Source organism: Salmo salar, chromosome 24, assembly GCF_965601325.2.
Source record: "Salmo salar chromosome 24, fSalSal1, whole genome shotgun sequence".
Lineage (NCBI taxonomy): Eukaryota > Metazoa > Chordata > Actinopteri > Salmoniformes > Salmonidae > Salmo > Salmo salar.
The window spans coordinates 11,969,964-11,987,656 of NC_138314.1; the positions used below are offsets into that span (position 1 = coordinate 11,969,964).

Here is a 17,693-nt window from a genome sequence, read left to right on the forward strand (position 1 = left end):
ATATAGGGGCCTCAAGGGAAAAAAATGGGCAATGTGTTAGCCGATTTGTGGTCCCAGTCCATCCCTGCCCCCATACACAATTAAGGGCCCCAACACTGGGCACAGCTCTAGTATGCTCTGATAAGCCAAGGCAGGCAACCAGGGTTATAGCTTACCCCTTACTCATGTTTATCATTAAGTCAATGTTGACAGATGATGGCGATAAAGAGAAAATCCTGCCTTCCCAGGTAACCCATTTATGATTTCTTTATTACCGTTAAAGTACAGTTAATGAAAATGTATGAAAACATAACATTAGTGTTGGTTGGTTTAATGTCATATTGGTAAGATGGAGGACAACAGATATTCCTGCATGACCTTAATTACAAACATACTAAGCATACAGGTACACAGTGCACTCAGACAAAAAGTGTGGTTTCCGTTCACATGCATGTTTCTGTTCTGGTTTCATGTCACAAAACCTTGATGGAAATAGTTGTAATGATGAAATAATGTAAGAATGTGCATTCAGCTCAGTGATCAAATTACTCAGACTGCATTTTCCTACTGAAAACTTGTGAATTCCCTACCAAATGGGATATACATTTTTAAGTTTGTTTAACTGTGAGAAAAGTTTACTTCCTCTCACATGTATTATTTCACTTTCAATTTCCTGATTTATTTCTGTAAGTGGGGTTTGTGCTCTCTCACCCCACTCCTTCCTTCCTTTTCTAGATGTACTGCATGAACGTTTCCTATTATGACTGCGCTATGTCAGTTGTCATAAGTGTAATGTAGGTTTACATCAACTGTAACTCTTATGGTGAGCATTATTTATTATGTATTATAACTGTATTAATGCAGAGTAAGGCTGTGAGTTAAACTAGAATTGAAATACAGTATTAACAGAACAGGGTGTACATTAGAAGCACAAGGAATTTGGGATGGAAGTTGGTAGCCCATAACAACAAAATTTCAGAGCCACACTACTGACCGTTGCTGACAGTGAACACAGACAAGGACCCATTGTTTGAGTTTTGGAGCCTGTTGAATGTGGGCCAAATTGTCATAAAATGCAGTTTTTGTTTTCAATCCCCTCTACTAATGTGTTTGATGCTTGCTCAAAAGGCAAATCATGGTCATATAGCCCACTCATTAGACTAGCTACTGTCATAGTAGCAGTGGTGGAAAAATTACTCAAAGTCATACATAGTAAAAGTAAAGATACCTTAATAGAAAATAACTCAAGTAAAAGTGAAAGTCATCTGGTAAAATACTACTTGAGTAAAAGTGTAAAAGTATTTGGTTTTAATTATAATTAAGGATCAAAAGTAAATGGAATTGCTAAAATGTACTTAAGTATCAAAAGTAAAAGTAAAAGTATTAATAATTCCTAATTCCTTATATTATGCAAACCTGACAGCACAATTTATTTGTTATTTGTTATTATTTACGGAGAGCCAGGGGCACACTACAACACTCTGATATATATATATATATATATGTAGGCTCTCTTACTCTGTATTAATTCCACTCGTCAAAAGCCTGTAAAATCTGTAGATTTTCAAATGGTAGGATAGGGGTACGGTTTTGCCTTTTCACTTATGTAGTATGATCACGCATCTAATATTACGAACCAACATTTAAATTCAGTGACATTACAGCCGCGACGTCACAGGGTCTGTTCTGCTGACTTCCAGAAAAGGGGTGGGTGTTACCCGACCCGACCAGCAGATTTCAGTGAAAGTGGGAGAGTAGATAAGGGAATATAAAGAATATCGACTAAAAGAAAGATTGCAACGAACTGTAGCCAACTGGAAATGAGATAAGGTTAAAATAAAAGTTTGTGATATCGGAAAATCATCTTGGATAAAGACAACATTTGTTCGAACACAAAAGTTTATGCCAAGACGCAATGCACTGTATTCAGTGACAGTTTACGACGGGAATAGAGATAGTAACGTGAAAGCAATGGTAAGTTTCTATGATGTTTTTTTTTTTTACAAATAAATGATTAAGAAATACTATATTTATATATGTTTATGTATTCATAATTTTGTTTATTAACCTCAATATTGCACAGACCTGTAAGAAGCGTGCCTTTATCACTTTATGTGGATAGCCTACATTAGGCTACAGCCTGGCTTCGAATTGCGTTAGACAGTTTTCCTACATTGAACTTGACTGTTATGTAGCCTACATCGTGTGATACAGTTCATTTGATTTATAAATATTCCCTTTTATAGTTTTTTATTTTATTTGGATTTGATTTATGAGAGATCATACACAATTCAAACAAATCCATGTAAATAGATTATTTCATACAGACAGGGTTGGGTAGGTTACTTTCTAAATGTAGTCCGTTACAGTGACTAGTTACCTGTCCAAAATTGTAATCAGTAACTTAACTTGTTGAAGTTGACATAGCTAGCCATATATGGATGTTAAATTTTACTTTATGGGTTGGTTATTTAGGCTTCTTCTAACCCATCGCCTTCTACTTCATATAATAATACAATTAAGTTATAAGTTATATCTTTACATTAATAAAAACCAAAGTCTATCAGAATTCCAGACATTCCAATAAATGTTATACCCCTTGATCTTCAAGAATAGGACTTGGAAATATGGAAATATAGATTAGCCAAATTGTTTTACCTGAGCATAACCCCAAAACCAAGGACTTATTAGCCACCAGCCCTACTCTGTTGTTTATGATTTTGTTGTCATGGCGCACTGATTGGGCTCATTGATTTGAGTTGAAAAATAAATGTTGGCTCATGGCATGCTTTGAGCCATATTGAAAAGTGCTATTTACATGTGAAAAAATGTATGCCAAATGCTACATTTGCTATAGGCCTATTGTTTACCTTTTTGTTGGTGACACTTTAATATCTTGATAATATGCAGATGAAACAGATGAAACAATAACAAAACTCTCTCCCCACCTTTGTTTTGGTAAAAAGCTGAGGGATGGGCCTAGGGAAATGTAACCACTCTCAGATTAATAGGCAGAGCTGTAGATGCAATGACTGACCATCCATGATATCAAAAAATATGTTTTAACCATGTTATGAGGCTATACGGTGTTTGTTTACATTTACAATGTTTACAAAGATTGGCGAAAAACAAGCTTATATTTTTGTTTCTCATGGAGTGTGACAGTTGAACTAAGCTCATGAGGCATTTATAAGTTACATTCTTCAAGAATCAATGGATATACGCTACCGGTCAAAAGTTTTAGAACACCTACTCATTCAAGGGTTTTTCTTTATTTGTACTATTTTATCTAAACATTATTAAAGTGCCATTATTTAAAGTGGCATTGTTTAAAGTGACTAGTGATCCATTTATTAAAGTGTCCAGTGATTGGGTCTCAATGTAGGCAGCAGCCTCTCTGAGTTAGTGATTGCTATTTAGCAGTCTGATGGCCTTGAGATAGAAGCTGTTTTTCAATCTCTCGGTCCCAGCTTTGATGCACCTGTACTGACCTCGCCTTCTGGATGATAGCGGTGTGAACAGGCAGTAGCTCGGGTGGTTATTGTCCTTGATGATCTTTTTGGCCTTCCTGTGACATCTGGTGCTGTAGGTGTCATGGAGGGCAGGTAGTTTGCCCCAGGTGATGCGTTGTGCAGACCGCACCACCCTCTGGAGAGCCTTGCGGTTGAGGGCGGTGCTGTTGCTGTACCAGGCTGTGGTACAGCCCGACAGGATGCTCTCGATTGTGCATCTGTAAAAGTTTGTCACGGTTTTGGGTGACAGGCCAAATTTCTTCAGCCTCCTGAGATTGAAGAGGCTCTGTTGCGCCTTCTTCGCCACGCTGTCTGTGTGGGTGGACCATTTCAGTTTGTCTGTGATGTGTACGCCCAGGAACTTAAACCTTTCTACCTTCTCCACTGCTGTCCCTTCGATGTGGATAGGGGGATGCTCCCTCTGCTGTTTCCTGAAGTCCACGATCATCTCCTTTGTTTTGTTGACGTTGAGTGAGAGGTTGTTTTCCTGACGCCACACTCCAAGTGCCCTCACTTCCTCCCTGTAGGCTGTCTCGTCATTGTTGGTGATCAAGCCCACTACTGTTGTGTCGTCTGCAAACTTGATGATTGAGGTAGAGGAGTGCATGGCCACGCTGTCGTGGGTGAACAGGGAGTACAGGAGGGGCCCCAGTGTTAAGGGTCAGCAAAGTGCAGATGTTGTTCCCTACCTTCACCACATGGGGGCGGACCATCAGAAAGTCCAGGACCCAGTTGCACAGGGCGGGGTTGAGATCCAGGGCCTCCAGCTTGATGATGAGCTTGGAGGGTACTATGGTGTTGAATGCTAAGTTCTAGTCAATGAACAGCATTCTTACATAGGAATTATTTTTGTCCAGATGGGATAGGGCAGTATGCAGTGTGATGGCGATTGCATCATCTGTGGACCTGTTGGGGCGGTATGCAAACTGAAGTGGGTCTAGGGTGGCCGGTAAAGTGGCGGTGATATGATCCTTGATTAGCCTCTCAAAGCACTTCATGATGACAGAAATGAGTGCTATGGGGCAGTAGTCATTTAGTTCAGTTATCTTTGCCTTCTTGGGTACAGGAACAATGGTAGCCATCTTGAAGCATGTGGGGACAACAGACTGGGATAGGAAGTGATTGAATATGTCCGTAAACACACCAGCCAGCTGGTCTGCGCATGCTCTGAGGACGCGGCTATGGATGCCGTCTGGGCCAGTAGCCTTGCGAAGGTTAACAAGTTTAAATGTTTTACTCACTTCAGCCACGGAGAAGGGGGGGGGGACGCAGTCTTTGTTAGCGAGCCGCGACAGTGGCACTGTATTATCCTCAAAGCGGACAAGGAAGGTGTTTAGTTTGTCTGGAAGTGTGACGTCGGTGTCCGTGACGTGGTTGTTTTTGTTTTTGTAGTCCGGGATTTCCTGTAGACCCTGCCACATACGTCTCGTGTCTGAGCCGTTGAAATCTGACTCCACCTTGTCCCTGTACTGGAATTTCGCTTGTTTGATTGCCTTGCGGAGGGAATAACTACACTGTTAATATTCAGCCATATTTCCAGACCTATTTCCATGGTTAAATGCGGTGGATCACGCTTTCAGTTTTGCGCGAATGCCGCCATCCATCCACGGTTTCTGGTTAGGGTAGGTTTTAATTGTCCCAGTGGGTACAACATCTCCAATGCACTTCTTTATAAACGCACTCACCGAGTCAGTGTATAGGTCAATGTTGTTCTCTGAGGCTGATCGGAACACATTCCAGTCCGCATGATCAAAACAATCTTGATGCGTGGCTTCCAATTGGTCAGACCAGCGTTGGATGGTTCTCGTCACTGGTACATCCTGGTTGAGTTTCTGCCTATAAGACGGAATGAGCAAGATGGTGTCATGGTCGGATTTGCCGAAGGGAGGGCGGGGGAGGGCTTTATATGCATCGCGGAAGTTAGAGTAGCAGTGGTCAAGAGTATTAGCCCTGAGTGTCGTGCAATCAGTATGCTGATAGAATTTAGGTAGCCTTGTTCTCAAATTTGCTTTGTTAAAATCCCCAGCAAAAAGAAATGCAGCCTCCGGATATATAGTTTCCAGTTTACATAGAGTCCAGTGAAGTTCCTTGAGGGCCGTCTTGGTGTCTGCTTGAGGGGAATTGTACACAGCTGTGACAATAACTGACGAGAAATCTCTTGGTAGGTAAAATGGCCGGCATTTGATTGTAAGGAATTCTAGGTTGGATGAGCAGAAGGACTTGAGTTCCTGTATGTTGTTATGATTACACCATGAGCCCTTAATCATAAAGCATACACCCTCGCCCTTCCTCTTCCCAGAGTGGTGTTTATCTCTGTCGGCACGATGCATGGAGAAGCCGGGTGGCTGAACCGATTCCGACAACATATCCCGAGAGAGCCATGTTTCTGTGAAACAGAGAATGTTACAATCTCTGATGTCTCTCTGGAAGGCAACCCTTGCTCGAATTTCGTCTACCTTGTTGTCAAGAGACTGGACATTGGCGAGTAGTATACTCGGGAGCGGGGAGCGATGTGCACGTCTATGGAGCCTGACCAGGAGGCCGCTCCGTCTGCCCCTTCTGCGGCGCCGTTGTTTTGGGTCGGCTACTGAGATTAGATCTATTGTCCTGGGTGGTGGTCCAAACAGAGGATCCGCTTTGGGAAAGTCGTATTCCTAGTCGTAATGTTGGTAAGTTGATGTTGCTTTTATATCCATTAGTTCTTCCCGGCTGTATGTAATAAGACTTAAGATTTCCTATTTCCTGGAATGGGCAGCAGTTCCTGTGTGAAGACTTTGTCGCCAGTTGATTTTTAAACAGACTATTGTTCAGCTATTAAAACTTAACTGGTGGTGCGAACTAAATCAGTGCCATGCATATCCTCAAACTTTATGTCTCAATCCAATTTAACTACAGCAATCCAGATGTAGTCTTATTCACCATATGACAGCTGTAATAGTGAATATAAATGGGAAAGAAATGCATCTTTTACTAAAGCTTGTATAACTCATGATGCATTGACCGGTAACTTATAACAGCTAGTCCTAACTTGTCACTACGAGGGCACTGAACTAGTGTTCTAACCTCGTCATATCCCACTATGTTTGTGTGTATGAAAGGGTGTCGAAGAAGTAATGACAGTGAAATGTGAAATCATCAGAGTTGCTGAGATTGCACTTGTTTTGTTCAGTCTCTTGGTTTCCTGCATGAAACAGAGAATCTCACTGCAGAGAAGTACTTATCACAGTGGGAGGCCGTTCCTTCTCTTGCTAGAACAAAAGTGGTACCAAAGACAGTACAGTATGAAGATAGGCAGTAAATACTTCTCCAATATAAATATAAATCCGCAATGCACACAAACCTAAATACTTCCTCAAAGCTAGCTAACCACTCTAGCTAGTATTGACATTATATTTAAATCACAATGGATATGCTAATGTTAGCTAGCTAAACATTTGGCTATGAGCTGGCACTGACAGTTTGGGATTATGGAGAGGGAATTGAATTGTTTCTTTGTTAACTTGCTAGGTCGTTATCTAGCTATAGCCATCTGGAAAGTTTCAAAAATGGCTTTTTACAAAATAGCAATATTAGCTAGCTAGCTAACATTGGAATCTAGACCATAAACTAAGCAACACACACAGACATACATTGCCAAACAATTCTACTGCCACCGTCTGGTTTGAGTATTTTAACAAGGCTGAGTGGCTAACAATGTCAAGGTCTTTGCTGTGTGAACACAAAAGAGATTGACTGCCTACATTCTGTTCAGAAGTGCTAAGTACTGTCGGCGGGAAAACGTTTGACAATCCTACCGGTGTGTCTGAGCTTTAGTGTTAGAGCACTCAGCATCCTTGACTCCTGAATCACTCACTTCCCTGTCCGGCTCAGAGGGCAAAAGGTCACGGACAGTCCCATCAGGATATAAATCAAGCTCTGCACAACCTATTATTAAATATCCTGTTTATGTTTTTAGTAACTTGAGATTTGCGTCTTCTGTTGATATCAATACATGATCTAAGTGTGCACATCTCAGTTAGGATTCTGCCCTTATAGTTTATAGTAGATTTTGGTGGCCTCCAAGAGTGTCATTGTCAAAGTGGGTTGTTCAACCTTCGTTGCCCCAGGCTAAAGTGGTTCATTTGTTTGGAGAGCTGTAGGGTGCCGCCATGTTCCTCCAGACAGACTCCGAGGTTACAGAAAACAGAGTAATCCAGATGTCCAGGAAAACCTGCCCCACTTCAGTTGTTGGCTGTCATATTCCTGTTCTGTCTTGTTGGCTCTATGGAAACGTAATCTCTCAGCCAATATGACTAATGATTAATGTTACTGTGTGAACAATGCACTATTGTTAACCATTGCATAGGTTACACAACATAAGAAATACAAAATATTACCTTTAACATGGTGACACAAAGATAGGGACAAATCTATAAAGAAAAATGTGTGAGCTACAGTTGTAATTATCTTAATTTGATCACCCTGTTGCAGGATAACCTTCCTGCAACACAGGACATTTAAAACATTTAGTGTATTTGAGGTTTAAAAGGGCTTCTAAAGTTGATCATTTCCTTTTACGAGAAATGCATCAATCTCTTCAAAAATGTCCATGAATTATAATCCACATAAATATTCACATTTACTGTTGCTGCAGGATTATTTTCCTGCTGTAGGAAACTAGCTCAAGTGAAGATCCTACATCTGTACACACACTATGGTGCTTATGATGATTGTTCAATCATTGTGTCAATCAATTTGTTCAAACCAACCCCTATTCAAATAAACCATTAATGAATATACACCAAATCGGAAGTGGTTCCATGATTTATCTTCCATTAATCCCAAACTGTTTGTTGTGTGTTCAGGAGAATGGGAAGAACCGCCTGCAGCAGGCCCAGAAGGAGGTGGAAGAGGTGAAGGTGATCATGCTAGATAATCTCAACAAGGCTGACGAGAGGTCAGGCAAGCTGGGAGAACTGGAGAACAGGGCCGATGAACTTCTGGAGAAGGTAATTGAAGTTTATGGGTGTGTCCCAAATGGAGCCCTATTCTCAGAGAGCTCTGGTCAAAAATTGTGCACTATATCGGGAATAAGGTGCCATTTGGGAAGTACCCTAGATGTATTAATAGATGTCTTTAATGGAACCAAATCATGACTTAAAACAAAGCATTCGTAATATGAAGACACTGACTTTGAAGGTCTTACTTTGATGATTCCAATGCTATCATACACAAATAGCACAATAGGGTTCTCCTTTGGAATTCTCCAGCTTTGGTGTCTCATGAAAGTGTTTTCCAATGTTCCATGGTTCAAAACAAGTAAAGGGAATAGGCAGGAAATGTCATATTGGTGTTTATAAATATACTTTAGGTGGAATTGGAGGGGGGAAATAATGCACAATTTACATCCTGGTTGTGGTTTAAGGTGATATTTTTAGAAAGGTATTTCCTATTGTTGTAAGATGAATTAAACCCACTAGTCTCCCTCGGTATAGAGAGAGGGGTGTCCAGGATGTGCCACAGGGTGCATGTCCGTCCTGGTCCATCCTGGGGTTAACCAACCAGGTCACAGCTTTCCCACATTTCTCCCCAGCCAGGCTGTTACATCACAACAGCCACATAGTTCTCTGAGGCCTCTCTAGGTGGCTGACTGGGTTTGCATCCCAAATGGCACCTTATTCCCTATATAGTGCACTACTTTTGACTAGAGCCCACATGGGACACAGCCATAGTTCTCTGAGGACTGGCTGGCTGACTAGGTTACTGGGAAAAATAAAACAGAAGTGTCAAGAAAAACAAAAACACCAGTCTCGATTCATTGGAAGATCATTGGGAAAGTAGTGTGCACTGTAACTAAAGGCCTCTGTCTAGGAAATTGTCAGAAAAGAGCAAGTTTCATCACAGAATGGTTCTTTCTGGATTTTAAAATATGTACAATGCACCATAACCTCAATTGCACGGATAAAGCAGATCCCCCCTCCATATTCTGACAGATATAGATGCACAGAGTCTTGGTATTAACATCCTACTATCTTGATATTAACATCTTATAATTATGTGTTTTCAGAGTAAGGCTTTCTCAAAGTCTGCTGGAAAAGTTAAACAACAGAAGTGGTGGGAACACATGAAAATGAAAGTGTTGCTGACCGGTATAGGGGTTGTCGTGGCAGCCATCATCATTGGGATTGTTGTATGGTCAGCGTCTGGACCTGACGACCGCAGCTCAAACAACAGCCCCACTGCTGTAGAGCAGCCCACCTCAAGGCCTTAGGACCATAGACTGTCTGTCAGAGCAAAGGACATGGAGGAAATTAAGATGGAAGATGGAGACAGGGGCAAGCGAGGCCTCCCCGGAAATAAGGAGTCAATCAGACAAGAATAGTGGATGTAGATGAATATATAGGTTTATTAACCTGGTCCCAAACATTTTGCATGACATTGAGCAACAAGGAGTTGGTATGATGATAGCACAAACATGCTTTTCACCTGAGCTCAATATAGGTTTTGTGGGTTGACTTTTCTTAACTTTTTAATCTGTGATATTGTTTATTTTTAGAGGCATTTTAGGCTCTGTGCTCAGTGTGTAGATCATTGAATGAAATGGTACCATCACTAGCTCAACCCAATTCAGTATTATCTTCAACTGGCCATAGTTGGTCAGGCTCACTAGTTTCACATTCATACTCAGAATTGTGGTATTTTTTTTGTACCTTTATTTAACTAGGCAAGTCAGTTAATAACAAATTCTTATTTTCAATGACAGCCTAGGAACAGTGGGTTAACTGCGTTGTTCAGGGGCAGAATGACAGATTTGTACCTTGTCAGCTCGGGGATTTGAACTTGAAACCTTTCGGTTACTAGCCCAACACTCTAACCACTAGGCTACCCAGCCTTACCATAGGATTTGGTATATGTAAATGTTTGGTCAATTCAAATAAAAAATATTGTGCCTTTGGTATGTTAAAAAGCAAAAATCACCATTGGATGAATTGTGTATCAATTTTTTCAGTATTCCATGTAAGCTGTAAAAGGGACATCACAAAATTATAATTGTCATGTCATTTTATGAGGAAGTCATTTCATGTCATTCTTCCTTTTTTTCTGGTCAAAAGAAACATAAGAAAAGGAACTTTTTATTTGTATACGAAATACTTATGTTTGAGGACAGTTTGTTTCTGTGGGCAATGCAGTGTGAATATTTATGTTACATGTGTCATTCATTAGACTACAGGTAAGCAATGTGTACAGTATCAAAAACCGCTGCAGAGAAATTGCATCATATCTTCACTTATCTTCTTAACATATGAGTTTGTCATTTTGGTGTCCTCTCTATTTGTAACCTCATTCCCATGCTCAATTGTTAACCGGCTGGTGGATGAGATTACCCTATTTGTTACTGACTTTCCTTTCCCAATTGTTGTTTAACCTTGAGCTATTACCATCTCAAATACATGTAAAACTCTAGTGCACAATTTGTAAAATAAAAAATAAATTGATAAGTTATATCTGTGGAGCATTTCGATTGAGTGTGTACAAAGTATTCAGACCTCTTGACTTTTTCCACATTTTGTTATGTTACAGCCTTATTATATACTGCTCAAAAAAATAAAGGGAACACTTAAACAACATATCCTAGATCTGAATGAAAGAAATAATCTTATTAAATACTTTTTTCTTTACATAGTTGAATGTGCTGACAACAAAATCACTCAAAAATAATCAATGGAAATCCAATTTATCAACCCATGGAGGTCTGGATTTGGAGTCACACTCAAAAATAAAGTGGAAAACCACACTACAGGCTGATCCAACTTTGATGTAATGTCCTTAAAACAAGTCAAAATGAGGCTCAGTAGTGTGTGTGGCCTCCACGTGCCTGTATGACCTCCCTACAACGCCTGGCCATGCTCCTGATGAGGTGGCGGATGGTCTCCTGAGGGATCTCCTCCCAGACCTGGACTAAAGCATCCGCCAACTCCTGGACAGTCTGTGGTGCAACGTGGCGTTAGTGGATGGAGCGAGACATGATGTCCAAGATGTGCTCAATTGGATTCAGGTCTGGGGAACGGGCGGGCCAGTCCATAGCATCAATGCCTTCCTCTTGCAGGAACTGCTGACACACTCCAGCCACATGAGGTCTAGCATTGTCTTGCATTAGGAGGAACCCAGGGCCAACCGCACCAGCATATGGTCTCACAAGGGGTCTGAGGATCTCATCTCGGTACCTAATGGCAGTCAGGCTACCTCTGGCGAGCACATGGAGGGCTGTGCGGCCCCCCAAAGAAATGCCACCCCACACCATGACTGACCCACCGACAAACCAGTCATGCTGGAGGATGTTGCAGGCAGCAGAACGTTCTCCACGGCATCTCCAGACTGTCACGTCTGTCACGTGCTCAGTGTGAACCTGCTTTCATCTGTGAAGAGCACAGGGCGCCAGTGGCGAATTTGCCAATCTTGGTGTTCTCTGGCAAATGCCAAACGTCCTGCACGGTGTTGGGCTGTAAGCACAACCCCCACCTGTGGACGTCGGGCCCTCATACCACCCTCATGGAGTCTGTTTCTGACCGTTTGAGCAGACACATGCACATTTGTGGCCTGCTGGAGGTCATTTTGCAGGGCTCTGGCAGTGCTTCTCCTGCTAATCCTTGCACAAAGGCGGAGGTAGCGATCCTGCTGCTGGGTTGTTGCCCTCCTACGGCCTCCTCCACGTCTCCTGATGTACTGGCCTGTCTCCTGGTAGCGCCTCCATGCTCTGGACACTACGCTGACAGACATAGCAAACCTTCTTGCCACAGCTCGCATTGATGTGCCATCCTGGATGAGCTGCACTACCTGAGCCACTTGTGTGGGCTGTAGACTCCGTCTCATGCTACCACTAGAGTGAAAGCATCGCCAGCATTCAAAAGTGACCAAAACATCAGCCAGGAAGCATAGGAACTGAGAAGTGGTCTGTGGTCCCCACCTGCAGAACCACTTCTTTATTGGGGGTGTCTTGCTAATTGCCTATAATTTCCACTAGTTGTCTATTCCATTTGCACAACAGCATGTGAAATGTATTGTCAATCAGTGTTGCTTCCTAAGTGGACAGTTTGATTTCACAGAAGTGTGATTGACTTAGAGTTACATTGTGTTGTTTAAGTGTTCCCTTTATTTTTTGAGCAGTGTATAATGTATTAAATTGTATTTTCCCTCTTCAATCTGCACACAATACCCCATGATGACAAAGCAAAACAGGCTTAGACATTTTTGCAAATGTATTAAAAATAAAAAACTGAAATATTAAATTTACATAAGTATTCAGACGCTTTACTCAGTAGTTTGTTGAAGGACCTTTGGCAGCGATTACAGCCTCGAGTCTTCTTGGGTATGACACTACAAGCTTGGCACACCTGTATTTGGGGAGTTTATCCCATTCTTCTCTGTAAATCCTCTCAAGCTCTGTCAGGTTGGATGGGGAGCTTCGCTGCACAGTTATTTTCAGTTCTCTCCAGAAATGTTTGATTGGGTTCAAGTCTGGGCTCTCGTTGGGCCACTCAAGGACATTCAGAGACTTGTCCCGAAGCCAGTCCTGTGTTGTCTTGGCTGTGTGCTTAGGGACGCTGTCCTGTTGGAAGTTGAGTCTTCGCCCCAGTCTGAAGTCCTGAGCACACTGGAGCAGGTTTTCATCAACAATCTCTCTGTACTTTGATCCGTTCATCTCCAAGTCCCTGCCGCTGAAAAACATCCCTACAGCATGATGCTGCCGCCACCATGCTTCACCGTAGGGATGGTGCCAGGTTTCCTCCAGACGTGACGCTTGGCATTCAGACCAAAGAGTTCAATCTTTGTTTCATCAGACCAGAAAATCTTGTTTCTCATGGTCTGAGAGTCCTTTAGTTGCCTTTTGGCAAACTCCAAGCGGGCTGCCATGTGCCTTTTACTGAGGAATGGCTTCTGTATGGCCACTCTACCATAAAGGCCTGATTGGTGGAGTGCTGCAGAGATGATTGTCCTTCTCCCATCTCCACAGAGGAACTCTGGAGCTCTGTCAGAGTGGCAATCGGGATCTTGGTCACCTCCCTGACGAAGGCCCTGCTCCCCCAACTGCTCAGTTTGACCGGGCGGCCAGCTCTAGGAAGAGTCTAGGTGGTTCAAAACGTCTTCCATTTAAGAAGGATGGAGGCCTCTGTGTTCTTGGGGACCTTCAATGCTGCAGAAATGTTTTGGTACCCTTCCCCAGATCTGTGCCTCGACACAATCCTGTCTCGGAACTTCGACCTCATGGCTTGGTTTTTGCTCTGACATGCACTGTCAACAGTGGGACCTTAAATAGACAGATGCGTACCTTTACAAACCATGTCCAATCAATTGAATTTACCACAGGTGGACTCCAATCAAGTTGTAGAAACATCTCAAGGATGATCAATGGAAACAGGATACACCTGAGCTCAATTTCGAGTCTCATAGCGAAGGGTCTGAATACTTTCTATTCTGTCTTTTATTTGTAATACATTTGCAAAAATTCTAAAAACCTGTTTCACTTTGTCATTATAGGGTATTGTGTGTAGATTGATGAGGAAAATGTTTTATTTGATCCATTTAGAATAAGGCTTTTACAAAACAAAATGAGGAAGTCAAGGGGTCCAATGCACTGTACATAAAAAGCATTTGACAGGGTTAAGAAAGTTATCATGAAGTAGCCCAAATATTGAGCGAGTTTACAAAAACATTTACACATCATAAAGTGAATTTGTATTTCAGAGAGAGAGAGAGCTGCTGACAAGTTAAATAGACAGAGTGAGAGACGGAGAGAAAGAGAGCTGACAGGTTAACAGCTGCAAACTGGATCAGCCCTCGATAACCAAGTCCCTATTTCAACTACTATAAATAAAAATCCCAAACCAACCCTGTACCAGCTCTTGTTATCCTAAATCCCTCCCATACATCATTTGTGATCAGATGGACAAACTTTACATGACGGTACCTGGTAGAATGACAGTGGTGTAGCACAGATAGAACAAGGAGAAAATATCTACCAAGGTGAAGTTGGTTTTATATTCACACATTCTGACATTCATCAGACATTCAACAGACATTCGCCAAAAGCCACTTAGAATTGTAAAAGTAAATAACTAATTCATTGAAAGTCACAGAAACATAAAAAGAGATGGTTTATTCTATAAATGTCTAGCATACTTTTAAAACCTTTGTTTTGAATACAAATTCCAGTTTTGATTTGATAGAAATACATAAAATCTATAAGATGCCATTAAAAGCAGTATAAATCAATAACTAATTCACCGTTTGTCACAGAAATGAGGACGAAAAGGGCAGTTTTCCAGGAAAACTAGCAGTATTTCAATCTTCCTGATGGAACAGTGTGGATAAAGGTAACATTCAGAGTACAGTGGCATATCCCATCCCTACATTGAGGTAAGTTTTCCGACACATATCTCGCGCCAGCTCCACGGTGTCTTAATGTAACCATGATTGCGTTCCGACCCCTAGTGCAGTGTATACATGTGTAGGGTCTGTATCTTCTGGCAAAACACAATCCAGTCTGTATTTTGCATCAATGCCACTGAATGCCTGTTGACTGGGACCAGCATCTTCCTCCCCCAGCTGCTAAAACAGCAGTCCAAACCTTACCTGTGGTTGTCATATCCCCAGAGCAAGCAGGTGAATCCTGCTGCCCGCATAAACTACCCTATTTAGCTGTGAAAAACCTTTGGGGATTATAGGCTACTGTCTCTTCAAAAATGAGACAACAATAATGTGCTGTCTCATGTGGTAATACATTTCAGTTGGCTACTTCTCAGAAAGTATTAAACTGTCAAAAGGAGTAAAATAAGGTTGTCCACTATCGGCATATCTATTTATTATGGCCATCGAAATGTTAGCTATTCAAATTTTATCCAACAATAATATAAAGGGGCTAGAAACCCAGGGCTTAAAAACAAAGGTGTTATTGTACACAGATGATTCATGTTTTATTTTAAATCAACAATTTGGATTCCTCCATAACCTCATAGAGGATCTAGATAATTTTTCTAACCTCTGGATTACAACCAAATTATGATATAGGTATTGGATCACAAACAAATTCAACTTTTACATTACTGTGTACATTACCAATAAAATGGTGGACATACTCAGTATTTATATTCCGAAAGAAAGAAATTATCTCACTACACTACATTTTAAAAGAAAGTTAGCAAAAATAGATAAGATCTGGCTACCATGGAATGGAAAATACACAACAAATATTACAACATATATTATGGTTTAACTCAAATATACAAATGGATAAAAAAAAAGTGTGCGGTGTAATCTTGGTAAGTTATATCATATATATAGGACTGGTGGAGTTATGTCACACATGCAGCTAACAAACATATATGGAAGTGTCTGCTCTATCCAAAATTATAACCAACTAATTGCAGCATTACGGCAAAAATGGAAGAGGCAAGTGGAAGGGGGAGAAAGTATGGAACTTGTCTGTCGGCCCTGCATTAAATATCAACATTTTAAATATATATATTTCAAATAATATATTTATTTAAAAAAATATGTGGGATTGGAAATGATGCAGAACATTACATTGATAGAAGCTGCAATCTATTTGCAATGTTGAAGCTGGTCCACCCCGTAAAAAAATATTTATGATTATTTAAAAAAAAATCCATTGAATTCATTATAATTGCTTGCACGACAACCAATGTAGTCTGAAAGTGTAGTCTATGGTCTGTGATTGAACTCCCTCTCTCCCATCATCCAGACAAAGGGCTGAAGTGTCCTGTATGTCTGCTGGAGTTTGAGGAGCAGGAGACAGTGCGGGAGATGCCCTGCAAACACCTCTTTCACTCTGGTTGTATCCTGCCCTGGTTAAGGAAGGTGAGGGCCTGGCCACTGAGTCGACACACACACACGGATCAATTCTGTTGGTTTTGATGTGAATTTACTATTTACCTGAACAATATATAACCCTTGGAGAATCCTAACCATTGCTGTGTATCTTTACAGGCCAATTATTGTCTGCTATGCCGACTCGAGCTACCAACTGACAATCCAGAGTATGAGGAGTTTAAGAAGGACAAGGTGGGTGTGGAACTCTGGCATGGGAAATCATAATCAAAGTGCTTGTCCCATTTAGAGTTGAGACTTTGGATGTGTCCCAAATGGCACCCTCTTTCCTATTTAGTGTCCTATGGGCCCTGGTCAAAAATTTGGGACACAGAAATGGTCAGTGTCAGCCTGTTACTAAAGCGTGTATTTGTGTGTTAAAGTAGAAGAGAAAACAGAGGGAACATAGACTGGAGTATCTACATGTAGCCATGTACACATAGCAGCTCAGAGCACACTTATTGCTTTTTTCACATTTATTGCATTGGGTCGCAATAGAATTGAGAATTGACAAGAGCTACAAAAAAATATTGTTTAGCTATTATGTTTTATCGGGTGTATTGTAAATATGTCAGTTTTATATACAGTCAATTGTACAAAGACCTGTTTTTTGATACAGATATAAATTATGGATGATCATTATACAATATTAAAGGAATACTGAGGCAGTTCAGTCAGTTTGAACTCTCTCTACATTCCCTGCGTTAACATGTCATACCATGTCTCTTCCTTTTCTTTTCCCCCCAAGATGCAATATAATGACCAAAGCAGATTATTAAATGGCATATGTTTTTGCTGGCCTCACATTTGTCAGATTTTAAAAACAATATGTTTATAGTGTTGATTGCTTTGGCACCAGCAGTAACTCCCTACCCTGGTATAGGATATTGAAGAAAGTTCAATGAACACCACTCAGTGCACAGAGAAAAACCTGTGAACATACAATGTATTCATATCCCTTGACTTATTCCACATTTTGTTCTATTACAGCTTGAATTCAAAATAGATGAAATATAAAAATACATATACACACAATACCCCATAATGACAAAGTGTAAACATGTTTTTAGAAAATTTTGCAAATGTCTTAAAAATTAAATACAGAAATATCTAATATTCATAAGTAAACACCCCTGTGTCAATTCTTTGTAGAAGCACCTTTGGTTGTGATTACAGCTGTAAGTATTTTAGGGTAAGTCTCAAAGAGCTTTGCATACGTGGATTGTACAATATTTTCCCATTATTCTTTTATAAATTCTTCAAGATCTGTCAAGTTGATTTGTTGATCATTGCTAGACAGCCATTTTCATGTCTTTCCATAGATTTTCAAGCCGAATT

The 17,693-nt window shown here is 40.9% G+C and overlaps 1 protein-coding gene and 1 pseudogene across 1 annotated transcript; both read left to right on the plus strand.

Annotated features, from left to right (window-relative positions):
* Positions 1-1,672: 1,672 nt before the first annotated feature.
* On the plus strand, positions 1,673-10,447 carry LOC106585117 (vesicle-associated membrane protein 5). The gene is made up of 3 exons (XM_014170964.3): positions 1,673-1,953; positions 8,336-8,479; positions 9,538-10,447. The coding sequence occupies exons 1-3, from the start codon at positions 1,882-1,884 to the stop codon at positions 9,739-9,741; spliced, it is 420 nt and encodes a 139-aa protein (XP_014026439.1). The 5' UTR covers positions 1,673-1,881; the 3' UTR covers positions 9,742-10,447.
* Positions 10,448-14,977: 4,530 nt separating this feature from the next.
* Positions 14,978-16,798, plus strand: LOC106584932 (E3 ubiquitin-protein ligase RNF181-like; annotated as a pseudogene).
* Positions 16,799-17,693: the final 895 nt, after the last annotated feature.